The sequence below is a fragment of the Oryctolagus cuniculus genome, chromosome 4 (genome assembly GCF_051225735.1).
Source record: "Oryctolagus cuniculus isolate XC-2025 breed Fujian yellow rabbit chromosome 4, ASM5122573v1, whole genome shotgun sequence".
NCBI classification, from domain to species: domain Eukaryota; kingdom Metazoa; phylum Chordata; class Mammalia; order Lagomorpha; family Leporidae; genus Oryctolagus; species Oryctolagus cuniculus.
The window spans coordinates 94,053,737-94,076,288 of NC_142870.1; the positions used below are offsets into that span (position 1 = coordinate 94,053,737).

General features: G+C 61.0%; 1 protein-coding gene across 2 annotated transcripts; it reads left to right on the plus strand.

The window, feature by feature from the left end:
* The first annotated feature begins 920 nt into the window (after nt 1–920).
* EPHB3 (EPH receptor B3) lies at nt 921–21,628 on the plus strand. Of its 2 annotated transcripts, XM_051818843.3 has the most exons (16): nt 923–1,526; nt 9,294–9,358; nt 12,114–12,786; nt 15,337–15,492; nt 16,150–16,500; nt 16,655–16,779; nt 16,962–17,121; nt 17,207–17,315; nt 17,635–17,687; nt 18,790–18,912; nt 19,012–19,259; nt 19,660–19,875; nt 19,990–20,139; nt 20,228–20,421; nt 20,522–20,677; nt 20,769–21,628. In XM_051818843.3, the coding sequence occupies exons 1-16, from the start codon at nt 1,427–1,429 to the stop codon at nt 20,875–20,877; spliced, it is 2,988 nt and encodes a 995-aa protein (XP_051674803.1). In that variant the 5' UTR covers nt 923–1,426; the 3' UTR covers nt 20,878–21,628. The 2 variants fall into 2 exon arrangements, with proteins under 2 accessions (XP_069929286.1, XP_051674803.1); XM_070073185.2 differs by having other exon boundaries at nt 921–1,526; nt 19,660–20,139.
* Nucleotides 21,629–22,552: the final 924 nt, after the last annotated feature.

Sequence of the window (22,552 nt, forward strand, 5' to 3'; positions counted from 1 at the left end):
TTGCGACTCGGTCTCTTAAATACAGCTTACACCTGCCCGACTCGCTCACCCTCACAGCCGCCCCCCTGCCACCGCCGCCGCTACCCGCGGAACCTCCCCCTGCCCGTTGCCCCCCCCTCCCACCCCCCCCCCCCCCGGCGGCCGCGCTCTGCCCCGGTGCCCACCAAGGCCTAGTTCTCGGAAGCCCATCCCCGCCTCCACTTCCTAAGCCTCCTTTCAGCCCCTCTCCAAGTACGCGATGAATCAGTTCCTGCTGCCCCCGGGTGCTTGCACGAAGCCCGTGCTCTGTGCCCGCCGGTCCCAGGACACAGCCGCGGCTCTATCCTCCGCGCCCCTGTGACGACGGAACACCTGCCCCCGCCACCGCACGGGCCTCGACGCACAACGCAGACCCCTGTGTCAGGCGCTGCGGAAGCGCCCGCGCCGACTGTCGTCTTTAACACCTTGTGGGCGCTCAAAATATTTGTTGAATGAACGATTAAACACGTAGCTGAGTGAATGAATGAATCAGCGACCGAGAAGTCCCGGGTCACGGGGTACGTCGCCGCGGGCGCCCCCCTGGCAGGGCCGAAGCCAAGCCCGCCGCCTGGGGGCGTCCCGAGGCACGTGCGGGCCACAGGGGGGCGCCCCTGGCTCGCGGGATCCGGCCGGCACCTCGGACTCAGGCTGGGTTCCTAAGGGCCAATGGGCGGCAGGGGGCGCGGCCATGCCTCTGATGGACAGTATCGCCCCGCCCCAGCTAATTCATCTTTTTCTTGGCCCCGCCCAAGCCAAGCCTCGGAGCCCGAGGGTGGGTCTGGTGGAGGCGCCGCCAACTGAACCCCAGCCGAGTGCTCTCGGGGCCGAACCCGCGGGCCGGGCGGTCTGTGAGTGGGCGGGCGGCCCCCGGGGGCGGGGCCGCGGCGTTGACAGGCAGGCGGGCGGCCCCGCCCCCCCCGCCCAGAGCGGCCGCGCCGGAGCTGGGGGCAGCAGAAGTGAGTACGTGAGCGGCGCAGCAAGATCCCAGCTCGGACCCTGGACGGCGCGCGCACCCGGAGCCCCGCATCCGAGTCGGGCCCGCGGCGGACTGCTGGATTACTGTGCACCCCGAACCACGACCACTTGCGCCCTCCTGCCCCGGTCCGCCTCCCCGAGTCCTCCGCCACCCAGCGCCCCAGCGCCCCGGATCCTCCTGGACCGGTCCGTCCAGATTCCCGCGGGACTGACCTGCCCGCATCCCCCGGGATCGCCGGACTCTGGGCGCCGCCTCGGTCCCGGAGCCGCCCGCCTGGATTGCACCCCCTCCCGGCCCGGATCTCCTGGAACCGTATACGCGAGCCTTCCCCGGAGCGCGCCCAGCGGCGGACCCTGCCTCGGGCTCCCGCAGCCCCGCCGGCGCGGCCCGGCCCGGCGCGGCCCGGCTCGGCTCCCCGCAGCCGCCCCGGCCATGGCCCGAGCGCGTCCGCCGCCGCCGCCGCCGCCGCCGCTGCTGCCTCCGCTGCTGCTGCTCCCGCTGCTGCTGCCCGCCGGGTGCCGAGCGTTGGAAGGTGAGCGGCGTCGGGGGGCGCGCCGGGGGCTGCCGGGGTGAGGGCCGGTGCGGGCTGAACTCACATCGCGGGAGGCTTGGTCACCCGCGCCGGCTGCCGGGCCGGGGGATGGGGTGAGAGAACGCCCCCGGGCCGCCTGGCAGGCGGGCAGCTCGGCTCTGGTGAGCGTCCGCCGAAGTCCGTCCCCGCCGCGAGCTGCGGTGCTAGCAGCCGGCACCAGCCGCGGCGGAGCGGGCGCGCAGCATTCGGAGAGGCGGGCTGGTGCGGGTGACCCTCGGGCGAGGCGCCGGCCGCGGGGCCCGGGCGGGGGGCGGCGCCGTGGGAACCCGCCGGAGTTAACAGTGAGGGTGTGCGTGCGGGCTTCGCGCTCGGTCGGGGGCAGGCTGCGGGGGCGGGGAGGCGGGCGCGGGTTATTGTTTGTGGCTTACCGAGCGCCAACTACCCCGAGGTGCCGCGCGCGCGCCGGCGTTGCACCCTGCTCCGAGGATCCCCCTCAGCCTTCGAGCGGGACCCCCCTAGTGGTGGGGTCTCCGCAGAACCCCCGAAGTGGTGGTGGTGCCCCAGGAGCGCCGGACCCGGGTGCGTTACTGCTTAGCGGGCGGTGGCAGGCCCGGCTTCGCCAGTGAAACCTACCAAGACCGCTGCCGAGGTGGTGGCTCCAACTTGGAATGGCTGCACTTGGGGGAGCAGCCGAGGCGTCGCTGGCGCTGGCCGGACGGCTCACACGCGGGCCGCTTGACACAAGCCTGCCGGGGACAGACAATGGGGAGGCGCGCACACATGCACACCGCCTGCTTTCCGAAAACACTGGAGCCATTGGGGTGGGGGAATCTCCCAATATGTAGGAGGAGCGACACCACCGAAAAAGGGGGCGGGGGGAGCTCGCGCTATGGGCAGTACTTATTTTTGGTGTCTTTAGTGGATCTGGTCACTTACTAGTTTAGGAACAAAAACATACATACTCTTCGGTGGGATCGGGGTCGTGCATTCGTCCCCAGTCGGTAAACTTGAACGTTGGAAGGGAAGACCTTTGACTAAGGCCTTGGAGAAAGGCATCTTTTTGGTGCTTTCTAATGTTCCTCCCTGTGCGGTGGGGGGTGGGGGTGTTCCCTGATCCCCCACCTCCTTCTGTCTCTGAGCCCCTAGCGCTGACAGATCCATTCACAGTAGTGGACACATGCAAATTCAGACAGACACACTGAGGTCGCGCCCACACTCACCCACATGTGTGTGATAGGATCGCAGGCGTGAGAAACCAGTGTGGGGCTTTGTTGTTGTTCGCCCGAAGGGTGTGAGCCAGGCAGCCTGGTGGAGTTCCCAGGTCTGGGTCTGTCTTGGGCCAGAGAAGGCAACATGGGCCCGCGTGCACCCAGACACACACTTAGGGGGCTGTGTGTCACTTGTGTGACACACACGGCCCTTGTTGTGGAGTGTGGTGGGGTGCTGGTGCTGAGAGTGGAGTGGGGGTGTGGTTTTGGGTCAGGTGAGCCAAGGGCTACCTTAGAAGCCTCACCCCTTCCCCTCTCTCCTTATTTCACTCTTCTCCACCTCCCCAGAAGCTACCAGAGCCCCTGGGGCAGGATGGAGGCCAGAGCTGGTATCCAGCCTCCCTGCCAAGGAGCTGGGGGGGGTGTGTGTAGCAGGGCCATTGGCTCCAGCCCCCCACCTCCTCCTCTCTCAGCAACTAGGGTTTCTTTCTCATAGGAGACAGGGCCAATGCCTTGGGAAGTGGCAGAGCCTGCAAGTGTGGCTGTCACCCATTCCTGCATCATCCTTGCAACATCTGGGACCCTGGTCTTCAGTGTGTGTGTGTGTGTGTGTGAGAGAGAGAGAGAGAGAGAGCGAGAGAGAGAGAATGGAAGCCAAGAGAGAGGCAGGGTGCTGACCCAAGTCTGGCCCTAATAACCCTCACTGCGAGATGGGGTAGTCATAGTTCCCACTCACTGGGCGGCTGGTTGTGGGGAGTGGCTCCTGAATGTTTGTCAAGTGCTTAGCACATAGGATTGGCTACTATTGTTGTTATTGTCACCCTAGGGTCTGCCCATGGAGAGCTCTGCAAGTGGAAGTGGAAGTGCTGTGAGGCGGGATCCTGCAGGAGGGAAGGCAGAGGAAGGAACTTGGGAGGGAAGGCCGGGCAGGGCTGGGGCAGGGGTGTGCATTTGTCCTCCCGCCATATGCCTGCCTACAGCTCCAAAGACTGATAGAGTGGGAAGAGAGCTGGGTCAGTGAGCGGCTGTTCCCCGGCCCCTGGCTGGACCTGCCACCTCTCCTGGGTGTGGGTAGGTGGACTTCCAGAGCCAGGGCTGGGACAGAGGGCGGGGCTCGGTGGGGTCCCTTGACTCCAAAGATTCAGCCCCCCAGGTTTACAGGGGGGGCAGAGATCCAGCCTCCTCCATCCACCCTCCATTGGTTTGCCTTGGCCTCTTGGCTGTGCGCCTGGGGGTCCTTCTATTTAGGCCCAGAGTTCCTGAGCTGTGGGTGCAGCCCCTCAAGCGCTGCCTGGCACCTGCCTCCTCTTCCTTCCCTGCACACGAGGCCTCATCATGACTCCACATCCCAGGATCTCAGCTGTTTTCCATGTGGATGAGCCAGGGTACTCGCTTGCCCTCTCTGGTTCCTGCCCGCCGCCCTCCAGTCGCCTGAGGGTTTACCCGAAGGTGCATGAGGAGCGGGGTCACCTTGTTGCTTGCTCCCCACTTTGAATCGTGTTCCCCAGGTTGCACACACCAAGATCATTCTCCTCTTCAGAGCCAAGAGCTGAGGCAGGGGTGGTGTGCTCTAGGTGAGTCGGCCAAGAGTGGGGCCGGGGTACGGAGTGAGAGCATGGTAGGGTGCCCGTGCTGGGAACAGATCCTTTTGGGAAAGGAGGAACAGTCACAGATTGCACGAGGTGGGGCCAGGGCCTCCCTGCCCCCACCGCTGGCCTTGCCATGTAAGCTGAGCTGTGGCTTCGATGGAACCTGTCCCTGAGGGGAGAGGCAGCAGGAGTGACCCCTGTGGACATAGCAGCCAGAGAGGGACCAGTGGGCCCCGGGTTTGCGTGGGTGGTTTGCATCGCCTGTGGCACCCCCGCCGCATCCCTGTTTGTCATGAGCTGGCCATCAGGGCTGCCGAGCAGCGACAGCAGCAAGTATTCGGGAGAACCAGTTCGCTGGCCGCTGCCCTCCCCTTAGCCAGAGCTGCTGCCGCTGCCCACTGTGGCCTCCGTGGCTGCAAGCTGAAGCTGAGGCTACCGTGGGCAAGGCCTCCGCCACCCGGCCTTCCACTAATTAAACAGCGTGAAGAGGCTGAATCACCAGGCCTGCATAGTTTGAAAATTGTAGCTCTGCCTGTTGTGCTGAGTCAAACTGGTTTGTCGGGATTGGGCAGCTTGGGAGGGGGGAGGGAGACTGGGCATAGCTGGGCACCTGACGGGGTGGGAGAGGCCCCCTGCCCTGAAGGCTAGCCCTGGGGCCAGGTCTCCTTTTGCCTCCTGCCCCCAGCCTCCTGGCCCGGCCCTCTGTGGCCAGCGAGCCAGGGGAGGGCTTGCAGGCTGGCTGTAAGGGCTAGCTGTCCATCTGTCCTGCTGGCTGGCTAGTAGGACCAGGCCTGAGGTAGCGCCAAGGGTGAGCATGGGTGCATGTGGGCTCCCTGCCCTGTGCTTCTTCCCCCATCTCCTCACTCTCAGGTTTATTTAATTACAAATCCTCATGATCTGAGGAGAAAAAGGAAAAACAAAATGTGTTCTCTGTTCTGAGATGCTCCCCTCCACCCTCCCAGACTTGGAAAGAGGGAGGTTCCTGGATATATGTTCACTCCGGCGCCCTGTGGCAGGCACCCCTACCCCCCACCCCAAGATCCCTCTCTGCCCCAGTGCCTGGCCTGGGAACCGAGCTCTCTACTTGGTGGCTAACTCAGGGACTCCACAGAGAGGAGGGAGTTTTGTCCCCTCTCCTGCTCCCTGCACACTCCACTGGCCCAGCCCTGGAGCGCGGCCTGTCCTGCCACCTCAAAGTCGCTGCGCTGGGGGTTTCTTGCTTCCGCCTCCAGTTTTGTTTCGGTTTTCTGTTTGTTTGCGCCCCAGGTCTCAGTGACACTTCTGCTCTAGGGTGGGGCACTCTGACCTGGAGCCCCAGGGAGGAGAGGGTGCTGAGGGGGCTGGCCCTCCGTCAGCACAGGTGGCAGGCTCTCAGCTGCAGCCCCCAGCCCAGGGTGGCCTTGTGAGGCCCTTGTGGGGAGGCCAGGATGCCCAGGGCAGTGGCATGGGCGCAGTACTGCCCAAGGCTCCAGGAGCCACATCTCTTCCCGCTGCGACCCCCTCCTCAAGGGCTCAGGGGCCTTCAGACAGCGCTGCTGTGCTGGCAGCCAAGTGCTCTACCTGGGGAGGCCGCACCCAGCCACACCCAGAATCATCCTCATGCCCCTGCCCCACCCCCAGCCTGGTGACCTAACCAACAGCTCTGCCCAAGCCAGGACAACAGGAAGGGGCTGGGGCTTGCTCCTTCCCTGTGGCTCTGGCCAAGGCTGCCCCAGCACTTCTGCTTCCTTTACAAGAATGGCTGGTGTGGCTGCCCTGCCTGAGCAGCCCGGGAGTTGGGGGCGGATTGGGGGAACCGCCTTCTCCCATCTTTCTCCAGGACTCCACTTGATGACGTCCCACAGAAAGAACAGGCTTGCAGGGTGTGTACCTTGTGTGTGTGCCTTGTGTGTGCAGTAGGTGCCTTGTGTGTGCAGGGGGGATGCACCCCAGGCCTTACACGAACTCTTGCATGGATGCTTACCCCAAGTCTGCCTGCTCCTTTGGGGGCTGCGGTGGGTTCCATGCCCATGGGCTTCTGTGCTTGCAGCTGATTGCAGTTTGTGTGTGACTGTGTCACAGCCTGTCACCAAATCTCTACAGGGAAACTGGCATTTGTGTCTGCACTTTACATTCAAGATGGTGTGAACTGTAGGCACCAGTGTGTGCAAATGGGAGTACAAGGAGAATGCACCATTCGCCTGGCTGTGCGTGCCTTCTGTGTACACAGATGTTTTGGGGGTTTTGCACCTAGGAAGGCTGCACAAGGGGTCTGCCTGAGGCAAGCCAGATCTGTGTGTAAGATTCACTGTGTATGGGTGTCTAAGGAAGACGGGTCTGTTTGTACCGTATGCATCTGTGTATCTGCAGAAGACAGGCTGCATGTGAGGCTGTCTGTGTGTTTGCGGGTGGCTGTGGCTTTGTGTGTTTTGTCCACCAGATGTGTTGACTTGTCGTTCCCTAGCCCCAGTGGTAAGAATGAGCCCAGGCACTGAGAATAGGGTATGGGGTGTGCAGCTGTGTGTGTGCACAGGCGAGGGCCACGCATCAAAGCCCCAGTTCCAGAAAGACCTCAGGCCTGGTGCCCTGCTCCTTGGTGACTCTTGGGGTCAGTTGTGGAGGCCTGTGTCTGGGGGCAGCCAGCCTCGCCTCTCCCTCCCACAGTCAGGGGACTGGGCAGAGAAGGGTGGGGTGAGGGAGGCAGCTGGGGGAGTTTGGAGATGGCCCACTCTTTGCTCTTTTGCACTGATGCCCTGTCCGCATATCCTCTGCCCTGGCGTGAGCTTGAGTGCTCCCACATGCCCATCACACGCACATAGCAGATACCAGGTGATCTGAATCTTGACGCCACAGCCAGAGGGGTTGGGTGATCCCCGCCCTGGCACACAGGCACCCCTCCGTCCCTCCTGAGGCTGGGGCTCCAGCATATCTGGGTCCGAGGGAGTCCCTTGCCTTCTGTCCCATCCCAGGCCCTGTCCCTCCCCTCAGAGAAGTTGGGGGACAGAGGGCAGGCCCGTCCCCCTCCCCACCAGGGTGACCGAGCCTTCCTCAGGCACACAGGACTCGAAATCCAAGTCCTCTCCTCATTAATGGGAAAAATGTGCCGAGATTGAGCGATGGCCAAGGCTGAGCGATGGCCAAGGGCCGATCCCCTCCCTCCCTCGCTCCCTCGCCCGCTCCCTCCTGCGCCGCCTCCCCACCACCCCTCCCTCCTCGCGGAGCCAGCGCAGGGCTTGTTTTAAACTGTGCAGGAATCTGGCGGCAGGGGGAGGGGCGGAATATTTGGGTTTAAACAGTTCCAGATGGGTTTGGCACAGGCTGCGCAGAAGGAAGTGAGGGAGCGGGAGGAGGGAGCGCAGGGAGCCCGGGCTGCTCGGCGGCGGGCGGCGGGCAGACCAGCGGGCGGACTGGCGGGCGGCGGGGGAGGGGCGCCGGGCCCCTGTCCCCAGGGCCGCGGGTGCTGGGGACCAGGCTGCTTGGCAGACTCGCTCTCCGTCTCCGTCTCCGGCAACTTGGGCCTCCTTGTCGCAACATCTCTGCCTTTTGTAGTCCACCGCCGGCCATCCCGGCTGTCTCTGCTCCCAGCAGCCCGCGCTGTCGCCTGCCTCTGCCCGTCTCTGCTTCCCTCCAGGATCTGTCCCGGTCTGTGTCTGTCTGCCAGAGGGGCCCCTCAGGCCGCTGGTGGGGAAGCTGGGATCTCTCAGAATGCTCCAGGCCCCAGCCGGCTGCCGGAGCAGGCGGCAAGAACCCTGCTCCCTTGCCGTGAATGGCTGTGGCCAGAGGCCCTGAGCCTGACCTGCCGGCCACCGCTGTCTTGTCCACCCACCCAGTCCACTACCGTCCCTGGCGCCCACCCAGACTCTGAGAAGCCAGTGACGCCTGCAAGCCTGGAGCCTGTGTGTGTGTGTGGGGGGGGTAGTCTTTGCCCTCCTGGGCATCCTCCAGTGGCTGTTGTGCACCTAGAGGCCTCCAGAAGTTCTGGGGGCAGCTCTGCCGCGTTCAGGCTCAGGGTTGGGAGAGCTGCTGGCTGCCTGTCTCTCTGGCTGCAGGAAGAGAGCTGGCGCCTCTCTCCTTCCATCCTGCTCCTAGGTCTATCTGATCTTGGGGTCCCTCTGTCTTTCAGAGAGTACGGTTGTCCAACTAGAGCTCAGACCAGGTTTATAGGCGAGTAAGTTAATGTCAAAAGCATTAACGGGCACCTGCTATGTCTGAGCAAGGAGAAATAACAAGAAAGTATGGCTCAGCTTACAGGACAAAGCCCCTGGCTCTTGATGTACAGGGCGCAGCTTCTAACCCTGACTTGGAGGCTAATGGAAGGCTTCCTGGAGGAGGTAACAGCTTGGTTAGGAGCGAAAGGATATGCAGGAGTGTGCAGGCTTTCTCTGCTCCTTCCTTTACATGTTGCATTCGCAGAGCCAGGGTTATCTTGGAGTCTGGTGTACTTGAATTTGCCTCTCCCTGACTCCTAGCATTTTTACCTTCAGCCGTGTTTTTATTTTATCTGGGCTCAGCTTTTCTCCTCCCAGGATTGTAGGAAGAATTGGACTGGAGCTGGTTCTGGTCCTCTCCCACCCTCAGAGAGCATCCTTGCCCTGTATCCTGGAGGAGCGGAGGAGCATGGGGGAGGCTGGGTGGGAGCTGGCCCCTGCCTGCCACAGCCTTCCCCTTCCCTGGGCCTTTGTGTTGGGAATGGAGTCGGGGAGCCTGGGGAAGCACACAGCCCTTTGTTCCAAGATAAAGGCCCCGCTGGCCCTTTGTGTGGAGATTAGCAGAGCCTGTAGGTGTGTGAACCGGCCTCTGCTCCCGCCTCATTAACCCAGGCCTGGGGTCAACCGCAGACACCCACCCCCAGCCTGCCCGACCTGCCTGGGATGGCTGCAGGGTCTCCTGCTGGGGTCTTTGGGGACTGGGGTGGGGGGAGTGCCCTGGCCTTTCCCGGGTACCCATTTCTTCCCCCCCATCCTGATCTTTTTCTAATGTGGCTCCTCCAGAGACCCTCATGGACACCAAGTGGGTGACATCTGAGTTGGCGTGGACATCTCATCCAGAAAGTGGGGTAAGACTTGCCCTCCTCTCCCCCGAGTGTTGGCTCACTTGCCCGTGTCCCCTCGCCGCCCCGGCATCTTCAGCCTCTTCACTGTCACCTGCTTGCCTGATCGTCCGTCTCTGCAGGTTTGTGTCACTCACTCCTCCACCTGCCCGTGCCCGCCTGCCTTACCATCTTTGTTTCCTTTTCCCTCCACCTGTTGTTAGCCTGTTCCTACCCCTCTCTCACCTCCTGCCTGACAGCCATCTCCCGCCTTCCTGAGTCCTTGGGAAAGGTATTGGCTTGGAAACCAGTACCAGGAGACCTTGGTTCGTGGTCTCTGACTCGCTGTGTGATCTCGAGTGAAACCCTTCTGGGTCTTCTGGGTCTCCATCTCTTGATTTATATTTATATTTTGTATTTATATTTTATTTATCTGAGAGCCAGAAAGCTCCCAACCGCTGGTTCACTCCTCAGATACCTGCAATGGCTGGAGCTGGCCAAGTCAAAGCTGCTAGCTGGGAACATAGTCCTCTGTGGGTGGCAGGGACCCAGCTACTTGAGCCATCATCCACTGCCTCCTGGGGTGCACATCATCAGAAACTGCGATCAGGAGTGGAGCCAGGCCTCAAATCCAAGCACTCGGGTATGGGATGTGGGTGTTTCAAGTGGCATCTTAACTGCTAGGCTAAATGCCAGCTCCTGGGTCCCATCTCTTGACTAGTAGCTTCCTGTAGTCCTGGCTCTAAGCTCCCTGGGTGGCCTCCATGCTATCCTGAGCGCTAGATCCTGTGGTTGCCAGGCCTGTGTGACCTTGAGCAAGTCACTCCCATCTGTGACCCTCAGCTTCTTCCTCTATAAAATGGGGCCGTGGCTGGCATTGAGGCACAGCGGGTCAAGTTGGCCGCTTGCAACACCAGCATCCCATGTCTGAGTGCCAGTTCCAGTCCCACCTGCTCTGCTTCCAATCCCGCTTCCTGCTAATATGCCTAGCATAAGATGGCCCAAGTACTTGGGTCCCTGCCACCCACACAGGTGACCCAGATGGAGTTTTTGGTTCCTGGCTTTGGCCTGGCCCAGACCTGGCTGTTGTGGCCATTGGGGAATAAGCTGACAGATGGAAAATCCCTCTTTTTGTCTCATTGGCCCTCTGTCTCTGTCACTCTGCCTTTGAAATAAATAACTCTTAAAAAATAATTAAATAAAATGGGGAAAACAGAGGCCAGTGTGGTGGTATAGCAGGTTCAGCCACTGCCTGGAAGCCCACAGCCCATATTGGAACGCTGATTAGAAGCCAGCTCCTCTGCTCCTGGCCCAGCTTCCTGCTGATGCACCTGGGAGGCAGCAGATGATGGCTCCAGTACAGAGATTCCTGCCACCCACCAGGGAGACCACATGGCCTTAGCCTGGTCCAGCCCCTGGCTGCTATGGCCATTTGTGAGTGAACCAGTGGATGGAAGACCTCTCTCTCTCTCTCTCTCTCTCTCTCTCTCTCTATCTCTCCTTCTCTCTCTGTTACTCTACTTTTCAAATAAATAATAAATACATCTTTTAAAAAATGAAATAAAATGGGTACAACAGAAGCACTTCCTCCTGGCACAGTCGTGAAGATTAAGTGTGGCACTTGTGGCCACCAGTGCTCGGTGGGCGCTTGCTCGCCAGCACTGTTGTAAGCCCACTGTGCGGGAGAGATCTTCAGGAAGTTCATGGGGAATGAGGATGATGGAAACATTGTGCATGAAGATTTCAGTCTTTTTGCACCAAAATAAGATTAATCTTCTTAAAAAATTTATCTGCGAAAGAGAGTAAACTATCATTCAATTACATTTTCCCACAAACCTTTTGAAGTAACCTCATACAGTAGACTAACTTAATTTCTCACGGTCTCATTTAATTATTTCTCACGGTCTCATTTAATTCCAATCAGCCCCATTTTATAGATAATGAAACTGAGCTATAAAGTCAATAAATATTACAGCTAATACTCCTGTCGTACTATAGTACTTATGAAGTTCCCAGCACTGTGCTGTTTTAATAGTGTTTTATTCATTTAAAGCTTCTTCCAGGTCTCCCATGTGGGTGACCGAAGCCCAAACACTTGGGCCATCCTCTGCTGCTTTCCTAGGCCATTAGCAGGGATATGGATTGGAAGTAGAGCTGCTGGGACTTGAACCAGCACCTATATGGGATGCTGGCACTGCAGACGGTGGCTTTACCTGCTATACCACTGCGCCAGCCCCATAAAGTCGTGTATTCTTTACCTCTTTACTATCCCATGTCACAGATGGGGAAGCCAAGGCTCAAGGGGGTTTAGTGACTTACCCACAAGTACACGGCAAGCAGAGAGCTCTGCTCAGCCCCTACACCTAAGAAGCAGCTTTGGGAAGTAAATATAGCAGATCTGGCACATTGTTGTTGTTTTTTATGATTTTTTTTTTTAATTTTGAAAGTCAGAGTTACAGAGAGACAGGGGGAGAGAGAGAGAGAGAGAGAGAAGAAAGAGAGTGAGAGAGATTGATCTTCCATCTGCTGGTTCACTCTCCCGGGCTGAGCCAGGCCAAATCTGGGAGCCAGGAGTTTCAATCTTCTGCTGCTTTCCCAGATGCACCAGCAGGGAGCTGGATTGGAAGTGGAGCATCCGGGACAGGAACCGGTGCCTATAGGGAATGCCAGCCCACAGTGGCTTTATCCATGATGCCACAACACCAGCCCCTGATCTGGCACGTGGTTAGCTCTTGGCAAATGTTGACCTTCACTTTGTCTTTTCTGTTTTGTCCGAGTGCAGTGGGAGGAGGTGAGCGGCTACGACGAGGCCATGAACCCCATCCGCACCTACCAGGTGTGCAATGTGCAGGAATCGAGCCAGAACAACTGGCTGCGTACCGGGTTCATCTGGCGGCGGGACGTGCAGCGAGTCTACGTGGAGCTCAAGTTCACCGTGCGCGACTGCAACAGCATCCCCAACATCCCCGGCTCCTGCAAGGAAACCTTCAACCTCTTCTACTACGAGGCCGATGGCGACGTGGCCTCCGCCTCGTCCCCCTTCTGGATGGAGAACCCCTACGTGAAAGTGGACACCATCGCGCCCGATGAGAGCTTCTCCCGGCTCGACAGTGGCCGTGTCAACACCAAGGTGCGCAGCTTCGGGCCGCTTTCCAAAGCCGGCTTCTACCTGGCCTTCCAAGACCAGGGCGCCTGCATGTCGCTCATCTCCGTGCGTGCCTTCTACAAAAAGTGCGCCTCCACCACTGCGGGCTTCGCACTCTTCCCAGAGACCCTGACGGGCGCTGAGCCCACCTCGCTGGTCATTGCACCTGGCACCTGCATCTCCAACGCTGTGGAGGTGTCGGTGCCGCTGAAGCTCTACTGCAATGGAGACGGGGAGTGGATGGTGCCCGTGGGGGCCTGCACCTGTGCCACCGGCCATGAGCCAGCTGCCAAGGAGTCACAGTGCCGCCGTGAGTGGGGGCTGGCCGGAGGGAGGCCTGTGGGAGGGAGCACAGGGACTGTGGTCACCAGAGAATGCGATGCGGGGATGAGAAGAGAGGCACCAGGGTCATAAGAGAAGGAATGAAATTAAAGAGACGTAGAGCATCCTTGCCAAGCGGGTACCTGGAGAAACTGGTCACAGACTTAGGAGGCTGGCAGAGATGCCCACTTAGTCCTGGCCTGGGTGTACATTTTTTTTTTTTTAAGATTTATTTATTTGAAAGAGTTACAGAGAGAGAGAGAGAGACATCATCCATCCACTGGTTCATCCACCAAATGGCTGTAATAGCTGGAGCTGGGCCGATCCAAAGCCAGGAGCCAGGAGCCTCTTCCGGGTCTCCACATGGGTGCAGGGGCTCAAGGACTTGGGCCATCTTCCACTGCTTTCCCAGGCCTTAGCAGAGAGCTGCATTGGAAATGGAGCAGCCGGGACTTGAACCAGCACCCATATGGGATGCTGTCACTGCAGGCAGCAGCTTTACCCGGTACACCACAGCGCCCCATCCCCCACTGCCCCGGGGTGTACATTGCACCCTGGAAGTACTAGACAGGCATCAGTAGCCATGGGCACCTTTTACCTTGGGGTCTCATCTGCTCCTTGCCAGGCAATACAAGGGGACTTCAAAAAGTCTGGAAGATGGAATGAAACAATGAGTTAATTTTGATATAAAGATTATGAAATGTCTGCGCACCTTTTTCATAATAGGCGTTTCCACGAATTGTTAAGAAGACCCTTTGTATGGGTGAAATTTCAAAATTATTTAGTATAAAATAAATTCATCCTTGCATTCCATCTTTCCGTGAGCTTGCTGAAGTATCCCCGTTTATGCAGCGCAGGGGCGAGGGGCTCAGGCCCTGGAGTCCTGAGTCTTGACTCTGTCACTCGACACCCACGTGACCTGGGGAGAATTACTTAACTCTTTGAAGCTGGGGTTGGCACAGGCAAAGCAGACACTGAGGGTTAAGTGAGCAATGCATGCCCTTAGAGCAGCACTCAGCACATGAGAGCGCAGACATCGTGCAAGTCGGGGAGCCCCTGGGATCCCTGGGGGACAGGGCTTGTCCTCATTTTGTACAGGTGAGGACACCGGCCAAGCCTTGGGAGACCTCCCGGTGATAAACACCCCCCCACACACCTGGGGGTTCTCCCGTCTCCAGCCATGTAGGGGAGATGCCCGCTGTTGCCTCAGCTTGGCCAGTGAGGGAACAGTCTGCTCAGGGCCTCACACCAGCAGACGGGGGAGCTGGCGCTGAGGCCTTAGCCAGGACAAGGTGCTGAGGGCCTGCGGTTCCTTGAGCTGAGGCAGCCTGGGGCTCTGATGGGGGCCCAGGCCCTGGGGCTGAGGGTGTGGGGCGTCACCCTGGCTGGGAGGCAGGGGTCGGCAGGGAGGTGAGCCGAGCCTCCTGCGGGCCCCCTCTCCACTGCTCTATGGGAACCTGCCCCAGACTTCCTCTTCCCAAGTGGAGAAAGGGGTGGGGGTGATGAGCCTGACAGCCTGAAGAGGGGCTAACACTCTGCAGGTCCCTGGCAGGAAATGCATGCTGGTTCCCATAGCAACCAGGCTGGCCTGGCCTCTGCCCCCTCCCCCACTGGCTCAAAGGCGCTGGGATGGATATCACCTTGGCAAGGGGAGATTAAACCCCAGGGAAGGCACAGCCCCAGCCCGGCATCACGCCCCCTCCAGAGCCAGGGGACCCGGCGGGCTGATGGTGCACTCTGGTGTGTCCTGTCCGGAGCATCTCGGTTTACGCCCGTTATCCCAAGTTACTGCTAGCGTACTTGCAAACAGCCTGTCGTGGGTCATCCATCATGGACCCTGCTAGGGCTGGGGGCGCCTGGTGCGATGGCAGGAGGGGAGCTGGGGGAGGAGGCGGAGTTCAGGGCCCGGCTCTGGGCGAGGTCCCCTGTGGCCTGAACTGCAGGTGACCCAGCCTTCCTGCCTGCTCCCACCCCTGCCCGGCCCCCACCCCTGCCCAAGGGTACAAAGGGGCGCTGCTCTGGCCCTGGTGGGTGGGGCTCGAGGTTGGCAGGGAAGCCTCTTGAGAGGAGCCCTCCTGGCTGTCCCAAGTGTCCTTAAAGGTCCCCAGGGATGTGGCCCCTACAGCTTCACTGTGGGGTGGGGCGGGGCTCGGCTCAGCGGAGCACTGGGTGCTACTCACCCGCAGGGGATTTTTCCCCATCTCCCTCCTCTTCCTCCTCCTCTCTCTGCCCTGCCCCGACAAGCCTGGGCTGTCCAGGTGATGGGCTGACGTCTGCGTGCGCGAGGCCCCAGGGTGAGGGCGAGGGGGCAGGGGCGGGGAGGAATCTGCTGATGTGGGGTTTCCGTGGGGCACAGGGCCTTTGTGGCTGCAGCCCGAGTGAGGCAATCGCTGCATTGCCCCCATGTCTGGCAGGTGGAGGGGCCGAGACCTGGGCTGGGAAGGGCCGGGTTCAAACGCAGGTGTGCCGGCATGGTGTGGCTGCAGGGAAGGGAGGTGAGCAGCGTCCATTCTTTCTCCTCCTCCCCCCCCCCCCGCAGCCTGTCCCCCAGGGAGCTACAAGGCGAAGCAGGGAGAGGGGCCCTGCCTGCCCTGCCCTCCCAACAGCCGTACCACCTCGCCAGCCGCCAGCATCTGCACCTGCCACAATAACTTCTACCGCGCAGACTCCGACTCTGCCGACAGTGCCTGCACCAGTGAGTGAACGCCACCCGCGTACCCTGTCTCCCTCCCTCGGGGGCCAGCTGGTCCCGTGAGGCCTCCAGGTGGGGTGCTGAGGCTCAGGGAAGTTAGATGTGGCGCTCAAGGCTGCACTGCTAGGAGCCGGCTGCCCCTGAGCCAGAGCACAGGCCAGCGGGCTCATCCCTTCCACCAAGGCTTCAAAAACACCTGCTAGCTCCTAAGCAGCGTTAGGAATGGGCTGGGGCCTGCTGGCCAGTCTACTTGCCCTCTGTGCGGGGCTGCCGCTCTCTGGCCGGATTCACTTTCTCCCTGCTCTGGCTTTGATGTCGCAGGCTCTGTGCAGGATGCCAGGGATGTGGAGAATAATAAGAGGCAGTCATTGTCCTACAGGAGTCTGCAACCTGGTGGGAGAAGTGGCTGTGAAAACAGATAATGGCCATGTGTGTAGCGTGCCAAGTGCTGGGCTTCAGGGTGGGCCAAGAATTGTGTTACAGGGAGCCCAATCAAGGAAGGCTTTCAAGAGGAGGTGACATCACAAATTGAGTCTTGAAGGATAATTAGGAGTGTGTTCATGAAGAAGTCTAGGAAAGATGTTTTACTTAGTACTGCAGCAGCCAGGTGAGGAGTTGGGCTCCCGGCTCACTGCCTTCTCCTTCCATGTCTCCCCACAGCCGTGCCGTCTGCACCCCGGGGTGTCATCTCCAATGTAAATGAGACCTCGCTGATCCTGGAGTGGAGCGAGCCCCGGGACCTGGGCGGGCGGGACGACCTCTTGTACAATGTCATCTGCAAGAAGTGCCGCGGGAGCCCCGGCTCTGGGGGTCCCTCCAGCTGCTCCCGCTGCGACGACAACGTGGAGTTTGTGCCTCGGCAGCTGGGCCTGACCGAACGCCGGGTGCACATCAGCCATCTGTTGGCCCACACGCGCTACACCTTTGAGGTGCAGGCGGTCAACGGTGTCTCGGGCAAGAGCCCTCTGCCTCCCCGCTACGCAGCTGTGAATATCACCACCAACCAGGCCGGTGAGGAGGAGATGTGGGCTAGGGCCTGGGCTGTCTTCCCCTGGATCCAGTTGAGCTTGCCCAGAGCCTAATCAGGGACCACCAGGGACCTGGGTCTTTGGGAAGGAGGCCAGGACCCAAGGAGCCCTCAGTGAGCCCCCTACTCTGCCCCCAGCCCCGTCCGAGGTGCCCACCCTGCACCTGCACAGCAGCTCCGGCAGCAGTCTGACCCTGTCCTGGGCGCCCCCGGAACGGCCCAACGGAGTCATCCTGGACTATGAGATGAAGTACTTCGAGAAGGTCAGGGCTTCAAGGGCAGGAGGTGGCCTTGGGCCGAGCTGGGCGAGATTTACCCCAGATAGTTCCTGGAGGTCGGGGGAGGGGGTGCTCCCATGAGAGCCCTGGGTACTGAGGGCCCGTGGGGTGCAGACGGGGGCTGGGCCCCCACCTGACAGGGCCCCCGCCCCTTCCTGGCCTTGCAGAGCGAGGGCATCGCCTCCACTGTGACCAGCCAGAAGAACTCCGTGCAGCTGGACGGGCTGCGGCCGGACGCCCGCTATGTGGTCCAAGTCCGAGCCCGCACCGTGGCTGGCTACGGGCAGTACAGCCGCCCGGCCGAGTTTGAGACCACCAGCGAGAGAGGTACGCGGCCGCCTGCCCCTGCACCTGGCTCTGCCCCGGCCCACCCGAGCCCTCCCTCCGCTCACCAGCCCCTCTCCATGCCCAGGCTCCGGTGCCCAGCAGCTCCAGGAGCAGCTTCCCCTCATCGTCGGCTCGGCCACCGCTGGGCTCGTCTTCGTGGTGGCCATCGTCGTCATCGCCGTCGTCTGCCTCAGGTAGTGCTCCCCTGGGCTGACCACGGCTCCTCCGCCAGCCCCGAGCCACGGCCTTCCTGGGCCCAGGCTCTCCTTATTGCAAAGGCCACCCCCAAGCTAGCACAAGTCTCCATTCTGTCCTGATCCCACACCCCGCCAGTGGAGTCTACCGCAAGTGCCCCAGGGACCATGGCCACTGGGCCTCTTGCCCAGGGACCAGAGGCTCTGTGACCGTCAACCATGGGGCCAGGCACCAGGACCATTTCCTGGCCCCTCTGTGGACCCCTGAACGCAGGGAGCTGGGGCACTTGTCTCAGGCCTCCCTTCCCCCTGCCCCCAGGAAGCAGCGGCACGGTCCGGACTCGGAGTACACGGAGAAGCTGCAGCAATATAGTGAGTCTGTCTCCTCGCCCCATCTCCCAGAGCCCCCACCCTCCGCCGGCCTGCAGACCCCGGGTCCCTGCCCAGGACTTCCAGCCAAGTGCCACTTCCTGACCCCTCCCTCCCTCCGGGTGCCCCAGCCCCTCCCTCCAGGTACCCCAAGCCCCTGCCGCTGCCTCCTCACTCCAGGTGTCCTGAGCCCCTCCCTCCTAACTCTGGGTACCCTGGCCCCTCCCTTCCTCCTGCTAGCTCCAGGAGTGAATGAGCTGTGACCTCTGCCCTCCAAGGCAGTTAGTCCTGTGGGAAAGACAAGATCCATACACACAGGAAACAATTAGAGAACCATTAAGTGTTCAGCTGGCTATTCCTGGTAGAGGGCAGGAAGAGTTCAGAGACGAGGAAGGCTTCCTGGAGGAGGTGGACTTGAGCGGAGCTGGGCGGGATCAGCTGGGTTTCAGCAGGTGGGGGAGAGCATTCCTGGCAGGAGGAGTGTGGGTGGGAGTGGGTGGGGTGGGGAAAGTGCCCAGCTGTGGGGGCAGTGAGAAGACGGCTTGCCAGGGGCTGGGAGGTGAGCTGGGTAGCAGCCGCCAGGCCAGCCGCTGGAGGGTCGTGAAAGGCAGACAGAGGAGTTTGGACTTGACCCCACCGTAGGTAATTGGAAAGGCTCTCAAGCCGGCGAGTAGGAACAATGGCAGCATTGTTGTAGGAAGACAGCTTGGTGGGAAAAGTCCAGAGGCAGAGAGGCTATCGCAATAGTCTGAGCGTGGAAGGCCTGGACAGGGCCAGGGCAGTGGGAACCAGCGTGAGGGAAGCTGGGAGAGGCCTGGACGTGATGAGAGATGAGAGAGCGCAGGCAAGACAAGAAGCTGGGGCGTGGAGCCCTGGCAGTCGTGGGGCCCAGGTGAAGCCTGGGGCAGGCTTGGTGGGGAGGCCGGCGAAGGCGCTCCATCACCCGCCGTGGGAGTCTTGGCCAGATTGCTTCTCGGCCTTTTGGCTGCGATCAAGTGCGGAGAGTCTTGGCCAGGCTCGGGTGCCCTCCCCGCCCCCAGTTGCAGCTCTGTCCTCCCCCGTCCCCCGACCCCGCCTCCACTCACGCCCCACCTTCTGCCTGCAGTCACTCCCGGAATGAAGGTTTACATCGACCCTTTTACCTACGAGGACCCTAACGAGGCCGTGCGTGAGTTTGCCAAGGAGATTGACGTGTCCTGTGTCAAGATCGAGGAGGTGATCGGAGCTGGTAAGTCCCCGGGCACCGTGCAGTGGGGGGAGGCTGAGGCTTACCGGGGCCCGGCTGTCCCAGAAACAGCTCATGGGGCCTCACCTGTGTGCCATGCAGGGGAGTTCGGGGAAGTGTGCCGGGGCCGGCTGAAGCAGCCCGGCCGCCGCGAAGTGTTCGTGGCCATCAAGACGCTGAAGGTGGGCTACACGGAGAGGCAGCGGCGGGACTTCCTGAGCGAGGCCTCCATCATGGGCCAGTTTGACCACCCCAACATCATCCGGCTGGAGGGCGTGGTCACCAAAAGCCGGCCAGTGATGATCCTCACCGAGTTCATGGAGAATTGCGCCCTGGACTCCTTCCTCCGGGTAAGAGCCAGCGCCCCCCCCCCTCCGCCTCCTCCCACTAGTCAGGCAAACCCTGGTCAAGTGCACAGAGTGCCCAGGCGGCGCGCTGCAGGGAAACACCCGGCTGGCTCCTCAGAGCTGGAACAGTCGGCACACCTGTCCTGTCCCTGCCTGTGCCTGCCTGGGTGACCGCAGGCAGGGAACCGGCCCTCTCTGGGTCTCAGCTGCCTTAGCTGAAAGACAGGAGTGCTAGGAGCTACTGGGATCTCAAGGAGAGTGATTGGCAAGTCGTATGCAAGGTGCCTGATGCACAGTACCTTAACTTCAGTGCCCTCCAGACCTGGCCAAGGGCTTGGAGGGGGGCAGCCCGTGGGCCAGGAGGGAGGGGATGGCCGCCCCTGAGCCTGCTTGTTGTCTGCAGCTCAACGATGGGCAGTTCACAGTCATCCAGCTGGTGGGCATGCTGCGGGGCATCGCAGCCGGCATGAAGTACTTGTCCGAGATGAACTACGTGCACCGGGACCTGGCCGCCCGGAACATCCTGGTTAACAGCAACCTGGTGTGCAAGGTCTCCGACTTCGGCCTCTCCCGCTTCCTGGAGGACGACCCCTCTGACCCTACCTACACCAGCTCCCTGGTACAGGAGGAGGCAGCCGGGAGGGAGACTGCGGGGGGTGCCACGCCGGCCAGGGCTCAGGGCCGGGGGGCAGCCCGGAGTCCTAGGGTGAAGGGCGTGTGCCCCCCACACCAGGGCGGGAAGATCCCCATCCGCTGGACTGCCCCAGAGGCCATAGCCTATCGGAAGTTCACGTCTGCTAGTGACGTCTGGAGCTACGGCATCGTCATGTGGGAAGTCATGAGCTATGGAGAGCGACCCTACTGGGACATGAGCAACCAGGATGTGAGTGGGGCCAAGCCAGAGCGGTGGGGAGGGTGGGGAGCAGCGTGGTGGTGGCTCACCCCGTGTTTCCCTGCCCTCCATGTCCCAGGTCATCAATGCCGTAGAGCAAGATTACCGGCTGCCACCGCCCATGGACTGCCCCACAGCACTGCACCAGCTCATGCTGGACTGCTGGGTGCGAGACCGGAACCTCAGGCCCAAATTCTCCCAGATCGTCAACACCCTAGACAAGCTTATCCGCAATGCTGCCAGCCTCAAGGTCATCGCCAATGCCCAGTCGGGGTCAGTACCTGCACCCCTGCCCCCACCGAGCCAGCAGCCAGCCCTGTGCCTGCACCTGCCGCGCTCAGGGCTTACCAGGTCCCCCCTTCTCTCCCCACAGCATGTCCCAGCCCCTCCTGGACCGCACAGTCCCAGATTACACAACCTTCACGACAGTTGGTGATTGGTTGGACGCCATCAAGATGGGACGGTACAAGGAAAGCTTCGTCAGTGCGGGCTTTGCATCCTTCGACCTGGTGGCCCAGATGACCGCAGAGTAAGTGAGCGTGCAGCTGGTAGGGGCAGGGCAGCGGGCTCAGTGTGGTGGGCGGAGGGAAGGGACCGACCCTGCTCTCCTCCGCCTGCAGGGACCTGCTCCGCATCGGTGTCACCTTGGCCGGCCACCAGAAGAAGATCCTCAGTAGTATCCAGGACATGCGGCTGCAGATGAGCCAGACCCTGCCTGTGCAGGTCTGACCCCCAGCTCCCCGCGGGGCGGCCCCCCGAGGAGCGCGCAGGGACTCTCACCAGCCGGCTGGACTTTCGGACTTTTGGCTGCCTGGCCTTCGGCTGTGGCCCAGAAGATGGAAGTTTGGGGAGGGCCCACGCTGGGACTTCTCCAGGCCTGTGCTCCCTCCCCAGGAAGTGTGCCCCCAAACCTCTTCATATTGAAGATGGATTAGGAGATGGGGTGATGACCCCTCTCCAGACCCCTGGGGCCTAGGCCTTCCTGCTCTGCCGTGGGGAATCGCTACAACCTCAGACCTGGCTGTTCTTCAGGGCCAGGTCAGCGGGGGCAAGCCCGGGTCCCCCAGGGCCCAGCCCTGGTAGGGGTCTGGCCCTCCAGGTAGGCAGAGAGCAGTCCCTCCCTCAGGAACTGGAGGAGGGGACTCCCGGAATGGGGAAATGGGACACCCCCATCCCAGAGCCAGCTGGCACCTCCAGTTTGCACAGGGACTTGTTCTGGGGGCTGAGGGCCCTGCCCCGTCCCCGCCCTTGGTGCTGTCATAAAAGGGCAGGCAGGGGCAGGCTGAGGAGCAGCCCCAGCCCCTCCCCAGAGACTGACTCTCAGAGCCAGAGATGGGATGTGTGTGCGTGTGTGTGTGAGTGTGTATGTGTGTGTGTGCACTGGCCTGCACGGAGAGCATGGGTGAGCGCGTAAAAGCTTGGTCCTGTGCCCTGTGGTGGGGCCAGCTGGGCCGCCGGCGGAATAAAGGCAATAAGACGATCCTCTCGCCCTGTCTCATTCCTTCTCCCAGAGCAAGATGCCTTGATTCCCTCAAGTCCTTAATCCCCGGCTGCCAACTTTCCCACCACTCCCTGGAGCTATGAGGAGACCAGATCCAGGCCTGTCCAGGCTCTGGTCCCCCCCCCCCCCTTTTAAGATTCATTTATTTATTTGAAAGTCAGAGTTACACAGAGAGATAAGGAGAGGCAGAGATAGAGAGGTCTTCCATCCGCTGGTTTACTCCCCAAATGGCCACAATAGCCAGAGTTGTGCCAACCTGAAGTCAGGAGCCAGGAGTTTCTTCTGGGTCTCCCATGCAGGTGCAGGGGCCCAAGGACTTGGGCCATCTTCTACTGCTTTCCCAGGCCACAGCAGAGAGCTGGATCAGAAGTGGAGTAGCGGGGACTTGAACCGGCGCCCATATGGAATGCCGGCCCTGCAGGTGGCAGCTTTACCCATTACACCACAGTGCTGGCCCCTCTGGTGCCCTTTTGAGCTTTGAGCATTTAACAAACCTGGTGGAAGTGGCTCAGGAGCTGGGGGAAGCAAGAATCCCAGAGGCTCCCTCCCAGGCTGGGGCTTTCCTGGGCTGCGGGCAGACTCTTGAGGCTGGGTGGCATTGTCTCAGAGGCTGCCCATGGGGAGCTGGGGCTGGTCAGTTCCCAGGGTCACGTGGTCAAGGACAAAGCAGCTGAGAGCCACCGGCATGCAGAGTCCCAGCCGAGGTGCGCGGCCCTTTGCTGAGTGCTTACTATGCCCAGGCGCTCAGCTAAATGCCCCATTATGCCCGGATTGGATTTAATCTCACAACAACTCAGCCAAGGAGGAAAGTATTTTTGTCTGCTTCTTAGAGAGGAGGAAGGGGAGAGGTTAAGTAACTGTGCAAAGTCGCTGAGCCACTCAGGGAGGCCGGGGTCTGGGGTC